Source organism: Condylura cristata, unplaced genomic scaffold (assembly GCF_000260355.1).
Source record: "Condylura cristata isolate star-nosed mole 26May11 unplaced genomic scaffold, ConCri1.0 scaffold00006, whole genome shotgun sequence".
NCBI classification, from domain to species: Eukaryota; Metazoa; Chordata; class Mammalia; order Eulipotyphla; family Talpidae; genus Condylura; species Condylura cristata.
The window spans coordinates 24,376,226-24,396,238 of NW_004567107.1; the positions used below are offsets into that span (position 1 = coordinate 24,376,226).

The following is a 20,013-nucleotide window of genomic DNA, read 5'->3' on the forward strand; positions in this document are numbered from 1 at the left end:
TTAACCCGCTGCGCCACCAGGGAGGGCCAGAGACTCAGTTATTTTTAAGGGGAAGTTTATTAGAAAGGGACAGGAGAGGAGAAGACACGTGGTTAGGTGCAAGTGGGCAGGAAGAGCTGCCCACGAAAGGCACAGGTTTGCAGGGAAAGAGTCCTGCATGGTTGCAGGCAGGCAGTCTTAGGAAGAGGCCTCTCCTGAGGGAGGTCAGGACAAAGAGGTCCCGGCATAGTACAGGTCATGGGCAGGCAGGAGGCTGCTGCCCTGCAGAGGGAGAGAGCGAGTGAAAAGAAGCACCTGCATAGGCACAGGTGGGCAGAGACTGCCCTGTGCTGGAGCAAAGACTGCCCTGATATAGACAGCTTCTCTGGAAGGGGCTCACTCCTTGTGGGCCCAGGTTTGTTGATTTTGAATAGAATCTGGGAGAATGGAGATTCCCTAGTGAGCTTCATCTCCATCTCCATGTCCTTGTCTTCACCTGGGCTGGCGCCAGGCATCCTGGCTTTGGTGCCCGGATGTTCTGGCTGTGTCAACTGCTGCATTTGCCTTTTACCCATCCCTTTGTGTGACTCAGTCTTGTGATGCTATAACAGATACAGGTTTCATGGACTCCACCCCTACTCCAGATGCTGGAACTCCAAATCCCATCAGTACCAAGGAGAAGCACGCCGGGATGTGAGGGCGGAGCAGGGCAGCCAGGTTGGGATAAAACTGGACTTGTGCGCTCTGGGGGGGCCTGACCTGGTGGTTCGCAGCTGATTGTATTGGCACTCAATCGGTTTTCAGCGTGCCAGTGGAGTCCAAGTCAGCAGAACTGGTAGGACATCCTAGTGTTTCTCTCCCTCTTTCCCTGGGTTATTCCTTTACCTTTCTCCTTATAAATAAATCCATTATTTAACCTTTTTGAGTGTGTCCATAATACGATTGAATTGTAAGTGCGTGGGTGAAGACCCACAGACAGGCAACCCAGTTCACATTGGGGTACCCTGTAACAATGCCTCTCCTGCATTCTTTCCTCCATCAGAACCAAATGGATATTCAGGTTGAAAAGCACAACAATGGAAATAAAATGATTACAACAACTGAAATAAAATAGGTTTGAGCTGGCCGGTTTGAGAAGATAGAAGGAATCAATGACGTAAGACACCACCAGAGAGGGTTACGGATTCACACACAGGAAAAGCATGGGAAATAATACACATTTGCGTAGATGCAAGAGATCATTTAACACAGACACATGTATTTGTTTCCTTTTTTCCTTCTGTTTAAAGAAATAGTTATACCATACTATGGTTGCTTGTATAGCATATATAAATGTAATATACCTGGTCATAAACGCACAGAGGAGTGGGTAGGAACTATACAAATATGCTGAATTTTCCTGGAATTAAAGCAATAGTAGTCAGGAGCATACTAGGGCAGACTTTAGAGGACACAGCCAAGAAACTGTTGGGGCCAACGGCAGGCTGCCCCGGAGTATGCATCCAGTGGCCTTAATAAGAGGATTCAAGAGTGATGTTTTGCCTAATTAGCGCCCAGAAAACAGGAAATCACTGGTGGTGTGAGAGGTGGGAGACAGCCTTCCAGGCTTAATCTGCCCAGGCTGTAGCCTGCCAGGTCTCTTTTCTGTGTTAATGCAGATAAAACCTGCAAAATTCCTTTTTCTTTAAATCACTGAGTTCTTTGTTCCTTTTTTTTTTTTTTTTTTTTTTGCCTCTGAAACATATCTCCTCCTTTCTGGAGACTATTTAATGTCAGAAGAATGACCGGAAGTCACAGTCTTATTCTTGTAAAAAAAATTTAAAAATATATTCATACATCATCCTCCATTTTTGTACAATGATTTCCCCGTGAAATTCCCACCACCAGTTCCCTCGAGGACCATCACCATAGTCCCCTGTGCTCTTCCCACCCCTGTCCTGGTCCTTCTCCCTCCTCCTCCCCTATAGGATGCCTCTGATCCACAGTTGCCTAATGATTTTGATTTTTACTTTATATAGTTATCTTTTTTCCTGATTCCTTATTTGGTCCCTCTACATTCCTCCTATAAGTGAGATCATTTGATATTTGATATTTTTCGTTTTCTTTCTGGCTTATTTCACTGAGCATAATCCCATCCAGCTCTATCCATGTTACTGTAAAGAGCATGAGTTTATCCTTTTTGATTGCTGAGTAATATTCCACTATGTAAATATACTACATCTCCTTCACCCAGTTATCTATTTTTGGGAATTTGGGTTGCTTCCATAGCTTACCTATTGTAAATTGCAGAAGGCACACTTTAATTCTATAGCCCCTGCTCATCAAATTTGCTTTTTCTTTTGCTGCCCTCTCTTGTGTTGAATTTTCCAGCCTTAAGGACCTAGAAGGGCAGAGGAAGAGTAGCTTCCTCCCCCAACAAAAGCTATTTATTGTTACCTTCCATAACCCAGGACTGAACATAACTCAGGCCTTCCAGGGGTAAAGATGCACTGTTGGCTGATTCTGCACACCAGGGAAGGAAAGACTCCAGGTCCCCAGAGCAGCAAAAGGATCTGTTGATATCAAGATGAGCTGGCTGAACTGGCGTCAGTATGCTACCCCTAGGTGGCAGCTTGGATAAAGATCAAAGACCCTGCCCAAACAGCAACCGCTGATCAAAAGGGCAGCATGACTCACTGGTACTTTTCCACTACCTCTCCAGGCCCACAAAGCGGGGCACATAAGAGACCCCTCGCCTGTACACTGGGAGTGACCTCCCAGGGCTGCGAATCTTGCTCTCCTTTCTCTTACTTCTGTCTCTTTGCCTTATTCTATCTGCCAGACCTGACATTCTCCAAGTGCTCTACACTGTCCCACAGACTGAGAATATTTCCCGCAACACCCTTCACCAAACATTTTGGCCATGTCCTCCTGTCTCATTATGGATTTTGTCAGCATGCATTTTCTGTCTGCCTGAACGGTCTGCCCAGCCCCTGGAAGGGCTGATGCCCTTCATCATGCTCAGACTAACACTGCAGAAAGGGCAGGGAGGACAGACACGACAGGGCTTCTCAACTCCAGGTTCAGCACAAATGTCTTGGCTGCTCTATAAGTAACCCTCGTGGGAAGGAAGGTTCAGTCCCATAGAGCGTTTCTGAGAAATGAGCTACCTGCAAGTGCACATCGTTGCAGCAGAACTACTGAATCCCACACAAGTTCTGAATAAACACCTGTAGGCATCTAGGGTTCTTCCCACTTGATAGTGCATTTACAAGTCTAGAAATGTAATGAGCCCCCATGTTCTCCAGAAACAAAGCCTTCAGTTGTTCTGTTAGCTAACCCTCAAACCCCACCCCCCACCAAAGGCTTGGTTCATTACCTTCATTTTACAGATGAAACTGAAGTTCAGAGTGTAACAGGGTGATCCCCGGGAAAAGGGAAAGTTCCACGTTCTCTCCCCCAGACAAGCTGGGCCCAGGGAGGAAGGAGAAGCTGGAGAGGAGACTGGAGAAGGGAAGGTGAAAGATGGGAAGCAAGAAGACCTGGAGGAGGCAGGCGGTGAAGAATCTGCATTTGCTTCTTGGTCCTGGACTGGTTGAAACAGATGTGGGTGAGAGATCCGTGGGGAGGTTAACAATGGCAACTTTGATTCTGATTTTGTTCCTTCTGTTGTTACAGGGCAGAGGGAGAGAGGGGTACCACTGAACCCCCAAACCTGCCTGCTCTAAATACGTTCTGCCATCTGCCACATCAAGACAAAACATATGAGACTTTAATGAAAAGGAACTTTAATACAGTGAGTATACAATACGGAAGACAAAGAATATAACTTCTAAATCAAACACCTGAAGCTACCCATCCCCTCGTGGGCAAAAGTCAACCCAAAAGGGATTGGCCCAAAGCAAGGCCTGAAAGCTGCCATAGCCTAAAGCATCTTCTGGCCAGGACCCATAGAAAAGGGTCAGAAATGGCCAGACAAATCCGGGAGGAAAAGAGCAAAATCAAAATCAATATAAACACTGCCATAGTCACCTCCCTACAGGTCTCTCACCCACATCTGCCTTAACCAGTCCAGGGTCAAGAAACAAGCATGGTTTCTTCATCACATGCTTGCTGCTCCACGTGGCTTCCTCAGGTCTCCTTCTGGCTCTCCATCCTGTTTCCTTCCCTTCTTCTCTCCAGATTCTTCTCTTCTCTCCTCAGCTCCACCCTCCCTGCTTCTGGGTGGGGCAGGGAACCTGGAACTTCCCCTTTTCCTAGGGTCCACCCTGTTATACTTGGGTCTCAGATGTGCTGGGCCCCTTCTGACTCTACCCTACCAGTCTCCACCGGGTGGTGCCTCAGAATCATGGTAAACTTTCAGGTCTGTGACCCTACTTTAGGTCAACCCTGTGTGGATGGGCATTTCCCCTTGAGGGGATGAGTCGCTGTGGGTACTTGATTTGGAGACTATATTCTTTGTCTTTTCTTTGTGCTGACCACTAATTGTATTGTATTAAAATTCCTTCCCATTAAAGGTCTCATGCACTAGGGTATGTTTTGCCTTGACATGGAGGATAGCAGAGCCTAATTAGAACAGGCAGGTTTGGGGATTCTGGGGTGCCCCTCATCCTGCCCTGTAACAAGAGTGGTTAAGACACAGTGGAGTGATCTAAGCCCCAACAATAGGATGACTAACCTCTCAGTGACAAGGGCTCCCCAGGGAGGAGGAATCCTGAGAGGTAGTGTGTTAAAAAGAGCTGAGTCACAAAGGGAAACTTTTTTTTTTTTTTAAAGAAAGGTATATTCACTTTATTCTTCTAAATCTGCTTCCCCTCAGCAGCGTATTTCAGCCAATCCATTTGTTTTAAAACCCCATAGCTCCCTGCTCCTCCAGATTACACCCATTTGACTCTACCCAACTAAGCTCCCCTAGAAAAACAAAGGTCCATTTTCCTTTCACATCTTAGTCCATCCCCCCACTGCACAGGCAGACCCCTCAGGACCTGCTGACCACTCCCACCAGATGCATCTAGGGCCCCAATCATTTGTCACCAACCTGGTGACTGACTATACCACAAAGGTCACAGTGAATAAGGTCAGTAGTTGTTCTTCAAGGACTCTAGCACACTGAGGCAATAGGTGATACCCAAGCGTGACTCTCGCCTCGATACAAAGGGAAACTTAATCAATTGTATATATCTTCACCTTGACCAGCTGCAAAAACACAGGTTTGCAAAAGTTCTCACATGTAAAATCTTTCATATTGATTCCATCAAGTTGACAAGATGTCAAAAATGCATAGGGATTGTTTACAAATGAGGAACTTGAGCCACTGCTACAGCAGCACAAAATCCAACATTCATTTAAATGACCAAATATCATGTATGAAAAAATTTGAAAATCGAATTCATAGAAAACATTAACTCTGTCCCTGGCACCCTCATGTTGTAAAAATGACAAACATGGGCCCTCCCTGGTGGCACAATGAGTTAGAACGCAGCACTGCAAGCTAGCTGCAGCCACATAAGTGGAAATTCAATCCTTGGTCCTGGGAGCTGACCCACATGGTGCAGCAGACGTCTCCTGTCTCGCCTGAGGCCCCCTCACCAGAGTACGTTGTCAATCTGCCTGCTCTGCTCCCCACTCTGCTTCTGGTGAATTCTCTCATTGTCCCTGCACCTCTGGCTTGTACCCCAGGTCGGTATCCATAAATAAATAAATAAATCTTAAAAAAAAAAAAAGAAAACAAATAAAAACAAAAAAATATTAAAAAAAGAGACAAACATGTTTTTAAGTTATAAGTTTACTATTCAAAGCAAAGATCTACACCACAGCTAGGTGTTGTCAGGAGTCCACCTACCCTGTGTGATAGAAGTTTAGAGGACCTTGGACAGCTAACTTGTCCCCATGAGGCTTCAGCTCTGATTAGTCCTTTTTGGCTGACATACATCTGAGTTTTGACTATGGCAGTACACAAGACCAAACAGTATTGCTTTTTAAATAAATCTAGAAGATTCCAGTGACACAACTCTCCTAGAGTCTACCTGTTATACTGGGGGAAACACAACCCAATTTCGAGGTGTTAGCAGTTTGTGCAAAGTGCAGTGGAGTCTAAACTCCACATCTGCAAATATCTTCCTACCTGGCACTCCTTGCAAATGCCAACCCAAGACATTTCCCTTTTTGCCAGGGGGAATAAAAAGGCACAGCAGAATATACATGATAGAAAAATATTTAAAGGTTTTAATTCTCTGCAAGCCAACCGTCAACTTTTTATAATTACCCTTTGAAAACAGGGTGTTGAGGAACAATATTAAAGTCGGCAAAATAAGTACAAGTTTATTCACATTGTTATTAGTTCCAGCTTCACTTTCATAAGCGAAGCGCAGCCATGTTGGTGGGCGGGGTTCGGGGGCAAGTTGCTGAGTCTCTCTGCAGAGAGTCCGGGCGCCACCCCGGGGGTGTCGGTCACACCCTATAACATGCGTTCCTTGAAGAACCACTGCTGATGTGCTGAGGTGGTGCAGTCTCGCAGGACAGGAATGACACTCTCTCTGTGCTTCTCAGCCTGGACACATTTCTTAGACTGTTTGTGAATAAAAGAACCATCCTACAAAAGATTATATAGATATTGATAGTCAGGAGAATGACACACTCAGGATGAGTTTTACCACGTCAGGAGAATTTACTGAAGAGTAAATGCATCATGAGAAGACCGGCAGGGCTGTCTGAGCTGGACAGAGCAGGCCTGAGGGGCCTCTCCTAGCAGCTTGGCATGGCCCCCAAAGCCACTGTCAGAGCCAATGGTGCCACCTGCTGGCTGTTCTGGACATCTGTCAGTATACTGCTTTTCTTCCAGGAAATTGTGACCAAAGAGCCTTTATTCTTGTCGTTCACTTAGGTCAACGAATTCCACCCCCAGCAATTTGCCTCTCTTGAGCAAACTGAAGGGGGTGGGAAGTGGGTTCTATCCACCATGCCAATTCACAAACTCCAAGAGATGATGACCCTTGTTAATGCCTCTTTCCTCTCTTCTCTTTCCCAGCTGCTGTGGAGTGAACTCAGTAAGTCTCTCCCTGAGTCCTGGAGTTTCTCTTTCCCCTCTGCCTCTCTCTGCCATAAGCTGTGCACACCAAGGCACTTAGGCATGGCTGAACAGCAAACTTGCAACACCAATGAGACACCTGTTCTAGGGAGAGAAACCCTGGAAATAAACTTTGATGCAAAAGAATCTCCATCATATTAACTTTGCAAATCCTCAAAAGGGCTGACAAGCTGCCTTTAGGGTAACAAGACAATAAATAATCAAAAGTATCCCTCCTACCCTTCTAAGCAATCTTACAGTTCCTTCCATGGCACCTGCAATCAGTAATAAAATTTTAATGACGTAAACCAGCTTCAAGGTTTGTCTTGCATTACTGTTCCTTGTGGGCTTCCAGCTGGATGGAAGTAGACACGGGGAGGTTATCCCAGAGGATCACCCTGGGGTGCAGAAGTATTCTTCCCTCTTATTTTTATTTATTTATTTATTATTATTTTTTTATAACAGTTTATTTTTACATCATTTTGTAATTTTTTTCCATCCCAATTGTAATCCCCGTGGGTTTCCCATCACCAAGTCACCCGTGACTTTTTATTTTTTAATGTCAGACAGCACTATGGGGCCTGGCTTTTCCAGCTGGTCTCCACAAATTTTACTGCTACTGTAACACTTTGTTCCATCTTCTTATACTTAGAATGAACCCATTTACACACAGCAGATGACCTGGAACCAGGCTGGGAATGAAAGCTAACCAAGGAGATAAGAGAATTAATTTTTCTTTTGAATTTTTTCTTTGGATTTTAAATGCCCCAATGCATTTTGGTGGGCTAAAGGCTATGGCTGACTATACGTGCCCTCGGGAGCCGCCTGCAAATGGGACTAGAGCCTGGGGGCCTTCAGTAAGGGCCCCCTCCAAAGCAACAATGATATTCTGATGGAGAATGGACGTTACCAGAGATGCAGCTTCTAGGAGATTATGCTGCAAGCAGTAAGGACTGTTTCTGGCCATGCATCCTTACTTGAGTTAGACAAGGCTGCTCTTCCTGTCCCCACTTAGAGCTGGGAAAATACAGCACTCGAGAAGTGCAGTGGCTTACACCTCTCACCTGACAGCCTCACACTATGGCTATTTGTCTCACTGATTTAAACACTATGGCTATCGAGATGGAAAAAAAAATGTGCAAAATGATGTAAAAATAAACTTTGTAATAAAAAAACAAACAAACAAAAAAAAACCCCACTCCATCCTGGGATGTATTCAGGACAGTTCCTACTCCCACCCCACTGCAGGGGCAGGTGTCAGGGAGATGGAAAGACTGACAGGGAGTCAACAGGGAGGAGCGCGCTAGTGCTGGTTACTGAGGCTAGAGACTGCAGGACCTGGGACACCCACCCATCCCCCCGAAACCCGCAGAGGATCACATCCCTGAGCCCCACAGGACTAGCCAGAGGAAAGCTTTCAGTCCATGCCCCTCACCCTGGCAGCCCCTGGGACCCAGAACAAGGGAGGAGTGGAGTGCTCACTCACCTCCTTCAAGAAGAATTTCTGATTCTCCGGGGCAGTTTCCTGGCAGAGATGCATGGTGAGAGTATCGGCTCCCGCTTCCACCGCTAAGCAGGCCTCTGGCTGGCGGGTGTTGTAGCGCAGCTCATTCTGGGATGTGTACTCAAAAAACTGAAAATGGAGCACCCAACATGCATCAGCTACCCTCTAACATGGAAAGTGGAGAATTCTTGTGAGCACCCACCTGGCCTCACAAGAGCACAGGGAAGACAAAACACCCTCCTTCCACCCACAGCCTGCCTATCCGTCTCCCCCTGAATGTCTCCCCACAAATGGCAGAGCTCTGGGCCATGTGCTACTCTCATGCCCACCCTTTGCTAGCATGAGGATGGTGTCCTCATCACCCACACCCACTGTGCCTAGCCCTGGGCTGGGGTTCAGGAGGGCTGGGGTGGATCGAGAATGTACTTTTCAAAGCTCTCGGCTGGAAGAATACCTGAAGAGGGCTGAAGAACCAGCATAATATGAAGTTGGAGAGATCTAAATTGTGAAAGTTTCCTTTTGCCATAAGGTGGCTGAACTGGAATGCCACCAGGGTGGAAGAAACTTGAGTTCCCTTTAGATGTCTGATCCTCTTAGGACAGTCAGGCTTTGAAGGTCCAGAACCAACGCTTGAGGCCTCTCCTGGACCCTTGACTGGCCCTGGCCCTGATGGGTCTATCTGCCTTCCTGGGCTGGGAGGCCTGTTCTATCCTCAGACCCTCCAGGAGTTGCTCAATATGAAGCAGAGCACTTAACCTACACAGATCTGTCCAGGCTTCCAGAGAAGGCAATTACCCTAAACACTGCTTTGATGTGGGAGTATGTAGCAAAACCTCTAATTCCCTTTAAGGACTAATTCTATGGAAATCATCCGAAATGCAGAACTGTTGTTTTTTTGCCTTCCTCCCCCCCAACCCCCGGAAGATTAGTGGCATAGGTTTATAGTTGCAAAACAGGAAGGCAGGGAATCATTTAACTCTACAGTAATGCAGCTACCTGACAGTATACAAAAGCCAACAGGAAGGACAATCTCAGCGGCTATCTAAGAACATAAGCCTAATGAGGTAAGCAGAAATAACAAAATAGAAAACATATACTGGCTGTTTAGAACACATAAGATAAAGCCTGTGCATAAAAGAGATATAACATGTGCTCTGATTTTAATGGTGGTTATTCTGGTCCTTTTCACTCATTACTTGTTTTTTGTTTTTGCTTTTTTTTTTAAAGATTTATTTATTTATTTGTACAGAACTGGGGTACATGCCAGAGATGTGGAGGGTGAGAGGATTCACCAGAGACAGAGCGGGGTACAGAATAGGCAGATCAACGAAATACACTACTGAGGGGAGCAGCGGGCGGGTCAGGAGAGGTCTGCCGCGCCTTGTGGATCTCCTCCAGGGCAAGCAGGGGTCGAACTCATGTGGAAGTGGCTTAAGCTTCTTTGTGCTGTGCTTTAACATGCTGTGCCACCAGGGAGGGCCCTACTTGTTTCTTTTTATAGTTCCCAAATATTATATAATGAGTATATATAACCTTTCTAATTAAAAAAATCAAATATCTAATATTTAAAAAACACACCCAGTTCCTTCCTTAGAAGCCCATGCCTCAATCCTTGAACACAAAGCCTCCTGGTCTCCTCCCCAGCCTGACAGTGTCAGGCAGCAGGTACCTGGTTCTGGCCCATCCCATGACAGGGGTACAGGATGACCTGGTGTCCCACCACCTGGTTTTCATTGGGAGGATTGTAGTCAAAGCAGTAGCCTTGAAGTCCTTTGTTCTGGAACTAAATAAAACATAAAGGTGTATTTTGGTCCAGATCTGCATACAACAACAAATTCTACCCAAGGCTCTGAGGGAGGAAAGAGGGAGAGGAGTACTTACCTCGGGAACCAGACTCATAGGTGGGAGCCCTTACATTTCTAGTTTTAAAAATATATTGTCTTTCTATGCCATGTATAGAATCATGACCTGTATTTTAAGATGAGAAACCTGATAAGCAGAAAGATTGACTCTGTAGTCTGGAGAATTTGTACCTCTTCATTTGTCATTAGTACAGCCTTATTGCTACACTAGTCCAAACATAGCAGGGTTGTCGCATGTACCAAGGATCTCCTGCTATTATGCAACTGCAAAGAACACTCAATGGAGAGACCCAGCATTCCCTGGAGAGAGGCCCACAGATCTATACTACAGGAACAGTAAAATACACATCCTGCAACAAGGGGAGATACCTGGGTCAGGGTATCTGAAGTCAGATACCCTGATTCCAACCAAAGACTTCCTCCTCCATCACTTGACACTGCCTTCTCTAATGTCACCTTTTGGCTCTAAAACTCCTAAATCACTCTAAAAGCAAAAACCATAGGAGGTTTACTGTCCCTCCTTGGCCAGCTAGCCAAGGAGAAATTTACAAATGAGGGGGAATCTGAATAAAGGCTGGACATTTAGTGATACCATGAAATTCCTGCTCACAGTATGGGGGTGCTGGTCTGTGGAAATGCAGGCCGAAGTGTGCAGCAGTGAAATAACATGATACCCGGGCTTTGCTTGAGAAAATGAAAAGTGAGGGAGGGTGGGGTAGAGGAGGAGGAGAGCAAAGAGGCAAAAATCTTGATAATTTCTTGACTGCAGGCTTCAGGATGCATTCTCCTATGTCTCTTCGTGTTTCAACTTTTCATAGTGGAGACTGAGCACATTCATAGCCTGCCCTGTATGTATCGAAGCTTTCCAGGTGGGACAACCCACACTTCCTACCCACAGGACACAGCAGTGGAGACCACCCCCTGTCGCTTGACACAGTTCTTTGCAAAGCAAAAGGCACAGGACATCTGAGTTGGCTTCATCTTAGAAACACTTAGGCTTTCTAAATACCAGAGTGACTCTCCTGCCTCACTCCTGCCTCTGTGGACACCCAGGTGGGAGTTATTAACTACTCCACTCACTGGGACTTGAATTAACGTGATAAAAATTGAATTAAGTGAAAAATAGGAAACGAAACACAAATGTGTCTCAGTGTCCTCATCTATGAAATAGAGGGGCTTTTACTTTGCTGAGCTAGACCACTCACCTCCTAGACCTGAACGCCAGACACAAGGGGAGAAGGATGGAGAGTGCCCAGGACCTGTCCATCAGCCTGGAGGCCAGCAGTGAGCGGCCTGCTCACCACACACACGCCCCACTCACCATCCCGAAGAAGCCAGGCCTGTCTTCAGGCACGTGCAGCTCTGGATACACATTCTCCAAAAACCACCTGAAGTCCTTACACTGGAGCTTCTTACGGAGCTGCTTCCTCTCCGTCACGTCCCCGAAAGGTTCCTGAGAAAATACACAACGGTGAGAGCCCTGTAGATCACAGCATTCCTGTCACAGCCTCTCACTCAAGGTGCATTTGCTGAGGGTCAGCTGTGTGCCAGGTCCGGTTCAGGGGATAAAAACCAGCCCCGGACCCTCCCTGGTGGTGCAGCAGGTTAAATCACAGCATTTAGAAGCTAAAGCCACTTCAGCATGGGTTCAATACCTGCCCCGGAGGTGACCCACATGGCACAACAGACCTCTTCTGACCCACCCGCTGCTTCCCTCAGCAGTGTACTAAGTGGGTCTACCTGTCCTGCTCCCCACTGTGTCTCTGGTGAATCCTCTCACTGCCCCTGCACCTCTGGCCTATACCCCAGTTCTATATTCATAAATAAATAAATCTTAAAAAAAAAAAACCAGCCCGGCAGAACTGCAGCTCTCTGGCAGGACCACTGCCCCATCATTTCCTAGGTGCTCTCACCAGAGGGAGCAGCCACCAGGTGCCCAAGGCAGGAACACAGAGCTCATAGAACCAGGGAGCCAAATGCTGCCTCCCCCACCCCAGCCCACTGGACAGTCACATCCCTGAGCTGGTGGTCCCAGTCAGTGGCCTGCCAGGTGTCATTGCTCAGCCACTGACATCTGAACACGGCTCTCAGACACAGGGGTGTGTTTCACATGCTATCCATGTGAAAAAAACAAAACAAAACAAAACAAAAAAACAAAAACCTCAGGTGCTTGACATACTGAGTCTATGCACTTCCGATGGCAAGAGCAAGATGCTGCAGTTGTGGAAGTTAGTTTATGGACAGAACTAATAATTAGGAGCTCTTTTTTTCTTTTAAAGAAAAGATTTATTTATTTATGCAATCAGAACTGGGGTACAGGCCAGAGGTGCAGGAGTGGTGAGAGGATTCACCAGAGATAGAGTGGGGAGCAGGACAGGTGGAATGATGAATTATACTGCTGAGGGGAGCAGCAGGCGGGTCAGGAGAGTTCTGCTGTGCCCTGTGGGTCACTTCCCCCAAGCCGGGGATCGCACTTGTACTGAAGCGGCTGCAGCTAGCTTTATAGTGCTGTGCTTTACTCCACTGTGCCACCAAGGAGGGCCCCAATTAAGAGCTTTCAAATACTAAGCGAGCATCTACTTTTGTGACGAATGGGCGGTCCCAGGAGCATTGCTGAGGGATGGCATTACCATCCCAGCAGGTTTCATGATGTTAAACGATTCCGATTCAACAAGTTAAATATTTGGCAAATGCTAATAGTAAATCAACGTGTCAGGAAAAAAATCCAGACTTATGCTAATTTCCCAGAATTTTGTTCTTTGATGAGTCACTGTGCTATCATTCTAACACTGGGCCACTGGGCATCCAGATGGAGGCAGAGTCCCTGTGACATATTCTTCAGGAATGCTCAGCAAAGGGAGCTGTGTTCCAGACTGGATGACAGGAAGGAGCAGATGCTTCTACCCTGAAACTCAGGCAGGGCAGAGGAAGCAGTGACCCTGGAGCTCAGGGACAGAGATAAGCGGGGTCGGGGCTCGGGGGCCTGAGGGCAGGGCCAGGGTCTAGCAGAACAGAGTGAGGCCCACCAGAGTGCACAGGCCCCAGGCCCAGCTCTACCCCCATCAGCTACCAGGCCAAGGGCATGGTCCTTAATCTCCCTCTATCCAAGTATCAGTTTTCTCCTCTACAAAATGAGGCTTACAGAACCAGCCTGAGAGGGTGCAGGAGGAGACTCATCAAGCAGCTAGAAGAGACTTAGAGCAGTGGCTCTAGCAGTGACATGCATGCGAGTCTGTGTCTGCGTGTTTGCCTGTTCGCTAAAATGTATTCGTAATCTCAAATTCAATACTTGTGTTGTCTTCTCGTTTTCAGTCATTTGCAGACATGTTCAGAATGTTGAAATGTTCGAGTCACCAGCGAGTCTGTTCCCAGCTGAGCTCTTGTTTCAACTCTCACACAGTGACCAAGTGTCCTGTGGACAGTCGACCGTGTTTTTCAGATTTCTGGGCTTTGTGCTGGGGGTTTGCATTGAAAATGGCCCCCAAGATAGTGCTGAGGTGCTGTCGATAGGTCTTCAGTGCAAAAAAGCTCTGACTTACCTTCTGGAGGCACCAGATGGGTCAGACAAGTTCGTTCAGGTCTGTGTTACAGTGGGGGCCTGGCTTCGGGTTCACTATTAATGGACCGACTACACTCAAGAAGGGATCGCTCAATAGACAGGCAAAAGAGCAAGTTATTTCATTGGCTAGTTGAGAGATAGGTAACCTGGGGCTCACAGGTACCTTCTTGCATTGCCCTAGAAGCAATAGCTCGGGATCCCCCAATTCATTGCTCGCAGTGAATAGAAAGACTATTTACTACTGTGAGCAAAAAGAAGCAACTGTATTTCATTATATGCACAGGAATAAGTTTCCTCACACTTGTGACATGAGTTCCCAAGCCCTATTCTATTTCTAGAACCCCAGCTCAGTAGCTTCTGTTTGGATGAGGCCAGATGGGGTGCTGGAGGGTGTGGAACTCACCAAGCGGGCGTGGGGATTGCGATGGTAGTAGAGGTCTTTAAATTCATCCATCCACACTTCAGCTGCACGGACACTGTTGGCCAGAGCCTTTTGGCGGGAGTAGGGTGCTTGCTTGGGGAAAACGTGGCCGACGTGAGAACACGGGTGTGTCTCCAGGATCCCACCGCACTGCCAGATCTGCACACAGAGCAGGAGATGGCTTGTTGGTGCGCAAGCAGTGGGCTGTGGGTCCACATGCCTGCGGCGAGGAGGCGTGGCACAGGGCCGTGGTGATGAGGATGGCCAAGACCTCAGCCTCCAGGGGGCAGGAGGCACATATAGGACACAGAACACAGTCAAGAAGCCAGAAAACAGACCAAGGCAACCCTCAGAAGCCAGACCCCCATTCCATGCTCTGAAGCTCATGCACTTGACTCCCAGCGGTGCCCACATTGACCTTGCTGAGAACATACTTAATCATGTAAAACACAGGCTGATTACCTGATTTCCTAGCCACAGAAGATAGGAAAGCAGCGAGTAAGGAGAGAGGGTTGGAAGGGAGAAAGGAAGAGCTTCTAGAGGCAGGCAGAGCAGCCTGACACCTAGGGAAGAGGCAGAAAGACCATTAAAAGCACCCCCAAAATGCCATCTCGGGCTACTTCATGCCAGCACATGGCTGTGGACACTCATTACCCCCAGATGACCAAGCATAGCACCTGGCACTGACGGTGGGGGAGGTGAGGGCTTGAACCCTCAGTGGAAGGCCACGCTTTGTTGGGTGGCTTATTTTTGCCAAGGAAGGAAGCCATATAATGCTCTTCTTTCCGCAATAAAATGTTATTAAAATGTAAAACTTTCCAAGGAAAGGCAGGAATATTCATGGAAGGTTTTGATATTTAAAATGAGACACAGTTAATGGGACAATCGACCTTTGGTTTCTCAAAGGGACATCTTGGGTCACAAAGAGCAGACCCAGTAGGTAGACTCATTCCCAAAAGCAGACTCCTGGAGCCTACAGTGTATCTGCTGAACCTGACTTTCTTGAGGACTTGCCTAGAAATCTGTCCCTTTCACAGGTTTCCCTGGCCATTGTAGAGGTACCCAAGTCTCAGAGTCATTGCATTAAGAGGTTACTTCAAAGCAGCTAAGTGAACCCCAGTTCCTAAAGATGGGAGAAGGTGGCAGAGACCTGTGTTTCTATTAGTCTCTGGCCACTTGCCCTTTGAGTGACCTTGAGCAAGTCACATCCTGGATCCAAGCCTCAGTTCTCCTCGGCAGAGTACAAGGCCCTTCCCTGCCTTCCATCTATGCAACACACACACATATGTATGTCTTAAAGTTTATATAAGACAAACACATTTATAGGCTGTAAGGACCATTACATTTTTTCAGGACCAATGGATAAAGAGCCACTGAGGAGGAAACGTTCAGCCGGCCTTCATAAAATTCCTCAGAAAGGAGAGAGGGATTAAAAATGAACTAAAGACTATAATACTTACCCTAAAGGAGAATTCGAGGTTTTCTCCGCCCCAAACTTCCATTCCTGTATCATAAGACCCCAGATATTCAAAGTATTTCTTACTCACAGAAAATAGTCCACCAGCCATTGTTGGAGACCTAGAAAATTGTGATACTGTATTTCAATGCCAGCAGCAGGAAATCATCATGGATGGTTCAACTTTCCACACAAGTCAGTGGTCCATTCACCATCTCTAAGCCTATTGAGTTCAAGCTCTGGGCCCGGTGCTAGGCAGGCCTGCCCTGGGAAGCTCACAGGCATCTCACCAGGCAGGCACAGGAACCTGTGTGATAACTGTGTTAACTAAGGTCAACCCAGGGCCTGTGTCCATACAGAAGAGGGCATGAGGCAAAGATGAGGGGTTGGGCTGAGTTTCCTGAGGCCAAATCTGTAGGACCAAAGGAGGTTAACCAAGACAAGGAGCAGAATGGTACTCCAAGAAGACACCAGCTAAGGGTGAGAGAAGCTCTTGCAGGTTTAGAAGCATGGACAAGGAAAGATGAAAGAGAGACTGTGTTCTTGTAGAGCTGGCAGGTTCCGGGCTGAGGTGGCACAGTCACGCAGTAAGAGTACAGGTACCCACTGATGCCACTCAAGGCCATAACAGGCAGCTCTGGTAGGCTCCCTCAGGGCCCGTTCCTCTCCTGCCTGAGTGGCACCCCTGGCAGCACTGGCCTGCTTCTTCAGGCAGCCTTATTTTCTCCCCAACAGTTTCACCCAGAAGGCAGCACTGCCTTCAGAAATAGCCCAAGGCGTCCATCCTACCACAGCCCAAAGCTGTAAGATCAACACAGAGATACAAAGGAATAAATTAACAGTCCAACAATTTAAAACTTGAAGATCTTTCAGTAGCAGTTCTGGTCCTTGACAAAGTATTAGCTTTGTCAATCCAAGCTCTGGAGAGTCTGAGAAAAGGACAACAAGATTCCTTGTAGTGGGGAAGGTTCTAGAACACAAAGTACTTTCACATGTGTCTACCTTAAAAGTCTGAAAATAGGCAAGGTGGGTATGCCTGGCCTATTTCTCAGGTGAGGAAACAGGTCCAGGGATATCATGAAAGGGGAGAACATCTGGCCATATCACTCAGCATGGGCCTGGGGAGGTGATGGGAGTTCATGTAAGTAACACAGACTGGATAAGATCGTTCCTACTCAGTGCCTCAGTTTCCAAACCTGTTCAGTTCAGTGAGGAGTTGAGGAGAATGCTCCCTAAGGGTTCCTACAGAAGCCAAGGCACCAGCTCAATCCTCTCTTCCCCAATTCCTACTCAATTTTCCCAACATTTCTGGAGTCTACTATCTCTCCTCCATCGCCTCCTTCACCATCATTTCTGACCTGGAAGACTGAAAAGACTCCTAATGGTGTCCTTCACGCAGTCCTGGCCCTTCCAGGCCCCTCACCATGTGCATCCAGCACAATCTTTAAAGAATACAACAGACTAAGGTTTCTTCCAGCTCAAATACCTTCAGTGGCTTCCACCCTCTCAAGGGAAAGTTCAAACTCCTTTCTTTGTTTCAAGGCTGGACATGTCTGTCTCTCCAGCCCCATCTCCTGACCTCGACTCTATACTTGGCTCACTCTAGCCATCAACAGGTCATCTCAAGGGAGGAAGAATCCAAACTTCCAACCAAATGTGGGTATAGATCACAGACACCACTGCTCAGAACTCCAGCAGTAAGTACAGCCAAAGTCTGACCTCGGTCTTTCACATCTATCTTCCAATTGGTCATGAATTTGGAAGAGGATGAGGAAGACAGAGTATTACTTCAATGCCCAAGAATGACAGCAAGTATTAAAGTTCCCTTTAAGTCAACTCTACTTGAACCAAGTCTCAAGAATTGGCTAAAGCCAGCTCTCCCACCCCAAAATCCACTTACCTCCCCTCACCCTCCTGCCCCTCAAATAAAAGGAGGTAGATTGTGTGTCCTAAAACGATGAACACAGAATTAACATATGACCCAGCAAATCCACTTTATAGGTATAAGGCCTAAAGAACTATGAAAATATGGAGTCAAACACAGAGCAGTACACAGTTTCAACAACAGCAATACTCACAATAAGGAAACAATCCATCAAAAGATGAATGAGTAAACAATGGAATATTATATATCTACAAAAGGGAAAGGTTCTGGAGTTCATAATGAAAATATCATGTCAAGGGAAATAAGTCAAACAAAAAAGGATCAATATTGTATGATTCTACTTATATGACATGTCTAGAATAGAGAAACTCAGAGAAACAGAAAGAAGTCACCAGAGATTGTGGTAGAAAAAAAGGGTATAGAATATCTCTACGGGATCATGAAAAACTGGAAATTAATACAGGTGAAGGCTATAAAACATGAATGTGGCTTGATGTCATTGAATTGTAGACTTTAAAAAGGTTAAATTAGCCAATTTTACGTTATACATGTTATCACAATCTTTTCAATTAATTCATCATACTAATACAAAATCCATGTGCAAAGCAAAGACTTCTAGTAAAAATAAAGAAGGGGAGTGGGATCTCCAGGTGATCACTTCTCTGGAGGGCTGGCATCTGACCTGATGACATCGATAGGGGACCGCATCTGCTTCCTCTCCCTCTCAGGAACCACATGCCACGTGAACACCAGCCTCCAGTCAAAACCGCCGATCTGAGGTTCCTCGGGGTTCCCCAAGTACTCAAAGGTGTTCCAGTCAATCACATCGATCACAGGGCACACCACAGCTTTCTCCTCTTGGTGTATCCTGCAAACAGCCAAGACACCCATCCCTCCATATGGGCCGGTGGTAGAGGACACTTAAGAAATTTGGGGGTGAATTTTCCTCATCCTATCACTAGGAAAGAGGAACTCCTTGTGAGAAAGGCCTACTACTTCTCTCCTTCCAGGTGTCTATAGCTATATCAGATCAGGGGTGACTACCTGGGAGAGCTGAGTGGGAGGCTGGAAGCAAGGAATCTGCCTACCATGCAAAGTCCCACAGCTTTAATAGTCTCTCATTCTATCTATGAATTCTTCTGGCTAAACATGCCACCCTCCATGAAAATCAAGATATAGAAAAGTCAAAAGTAAATTTTAAATCAGAAAGCAGATTTTCATCTCTCAAGATTGCAAGAGACTTTGTCCTTATTCGCTGAGTGACATCAGCCAGGTCTTCTAACCTCTCACAGCCTATTATATCATGGTTAACGCTGGAAATACTACTAAATGCTCCCAGGCTGCACACGAGGCCTCCCTGAGGAATCTGTAAGATGGGTGGAGAGACCCAGAACTATTGCCGAGAAGCAATAGTTGATGGGAAGGCGTCATCGGTCCTGTTGAAGGTCGCAGCCTGTGCGATATTGCTGTGCTCCCCAGAACCCTGCTGCTGGTCCAGTCACCCTTCAGCAGACTGTGTTTCTTGGTATTTGACAGCACAGCAGAAAGATGAACTGAGACTGAACCATGTGTGAACACCAGATTTCTCTGGGTTCTTTGAGGAATAGTTACCTGGAGTTCGTGAGCCATAAAGCATAAGAGTTCCACTAAAGAATGGTGTGAGGAAATAGAGATCAATCAGATGTGAGTCATGAATGTTCTTAGAAAAATACCAGAATGTCAGAGGCAGGACAAACATCTCAGTGAGGTAAGAATTAACTCTAGGGGGATTGCACCATTCGGAGCACATTGAGCTGGAGAACGAACCTGTGAGTTCATGAAAATGAGGAAGTTGGAGACTGAATAGCTACCAACACCCCAATCTTTAAGTCAGTTGAGGGCATTATTAAAAGGCTGTGAGGGTCAGCGCAGATCCAGGAGTGAGGTTCAGAGATGCTGCCAAGGGTTCGTGACTGGACACCGAGCTGCTTGAAACCCTGGGAAGTCTAGTTTTTATATGAAGGGAAAGCTGGGGGAGCCAGCACTGGCGTGAAGGACTCTTAATCCTGGTTAGAGAACGTGCAGGCCCCGAGGCAGCACACTCTGTGGGTGCAACCAGCTTCTGGGACACAGCGTCTCTGCTATAGGGCATCTCTGGTCCCAGAGCACAACATGCAGTGTTCTACCTGGTTGACATGACAACCAAAAATTGTTTACTTCCCCAGAAGTCTCCAGAGGGAAGGACTTCCTGGTCCTGGTTGAGACCGCCTCCACCAGTCACTGTCAACAGTCACTACAGTCACATTTCAGTCTACAGACTAAT

At 46.8% G+C, this 20,013-nt stretch overlaps 1 protein-coding gene across 1 annotated transcript in view; it reads right to left on the reverse strand.

Annotated features, from left to right (window-relative positions):
- Positions 1–5,791: 5,791 nt before the first annotated feature.
- The window catches only part of GALNT12 (polypeptide N-acetylgalactosaminyltransferase 12), a 29,069-nt gene continuing 14,847 nt past the window's right edge, over positions 5,792–20,013 (reverse strand). The window contains exons 4-10 of the mRNA XM_004677483.2: positions 18,394–18,579; positions 15,831–15,948; positions 14,353–14,529; positions 11,712–11,843; positions 10,198–10,311; positions 8,511–8,657; positions 5,792–6,550 (exon numbers count right to left, since the gene is read on the reverse strand). Coding sequence (XP_004677540.1) covers positions 6,416–6,550; positions 8,511–8,657; positions 10,198–10,311; positions 11,712–11,843; positions 14,353–14,529; positions 15,831–15,948; positions 18,394–18,579 — 1,009 coding nt within the window. The 3' untranslated portion in view covers positions 5,792–6,415. The remainder of the gene's footprint in view (positions 6,551–8,510; positions 8,658–10,197; positions 10,312–11,711; positions 11,844–14,352; positions 14,530–15,830; positions 15,949–18,393; positions 18,580–20,013) is intronic.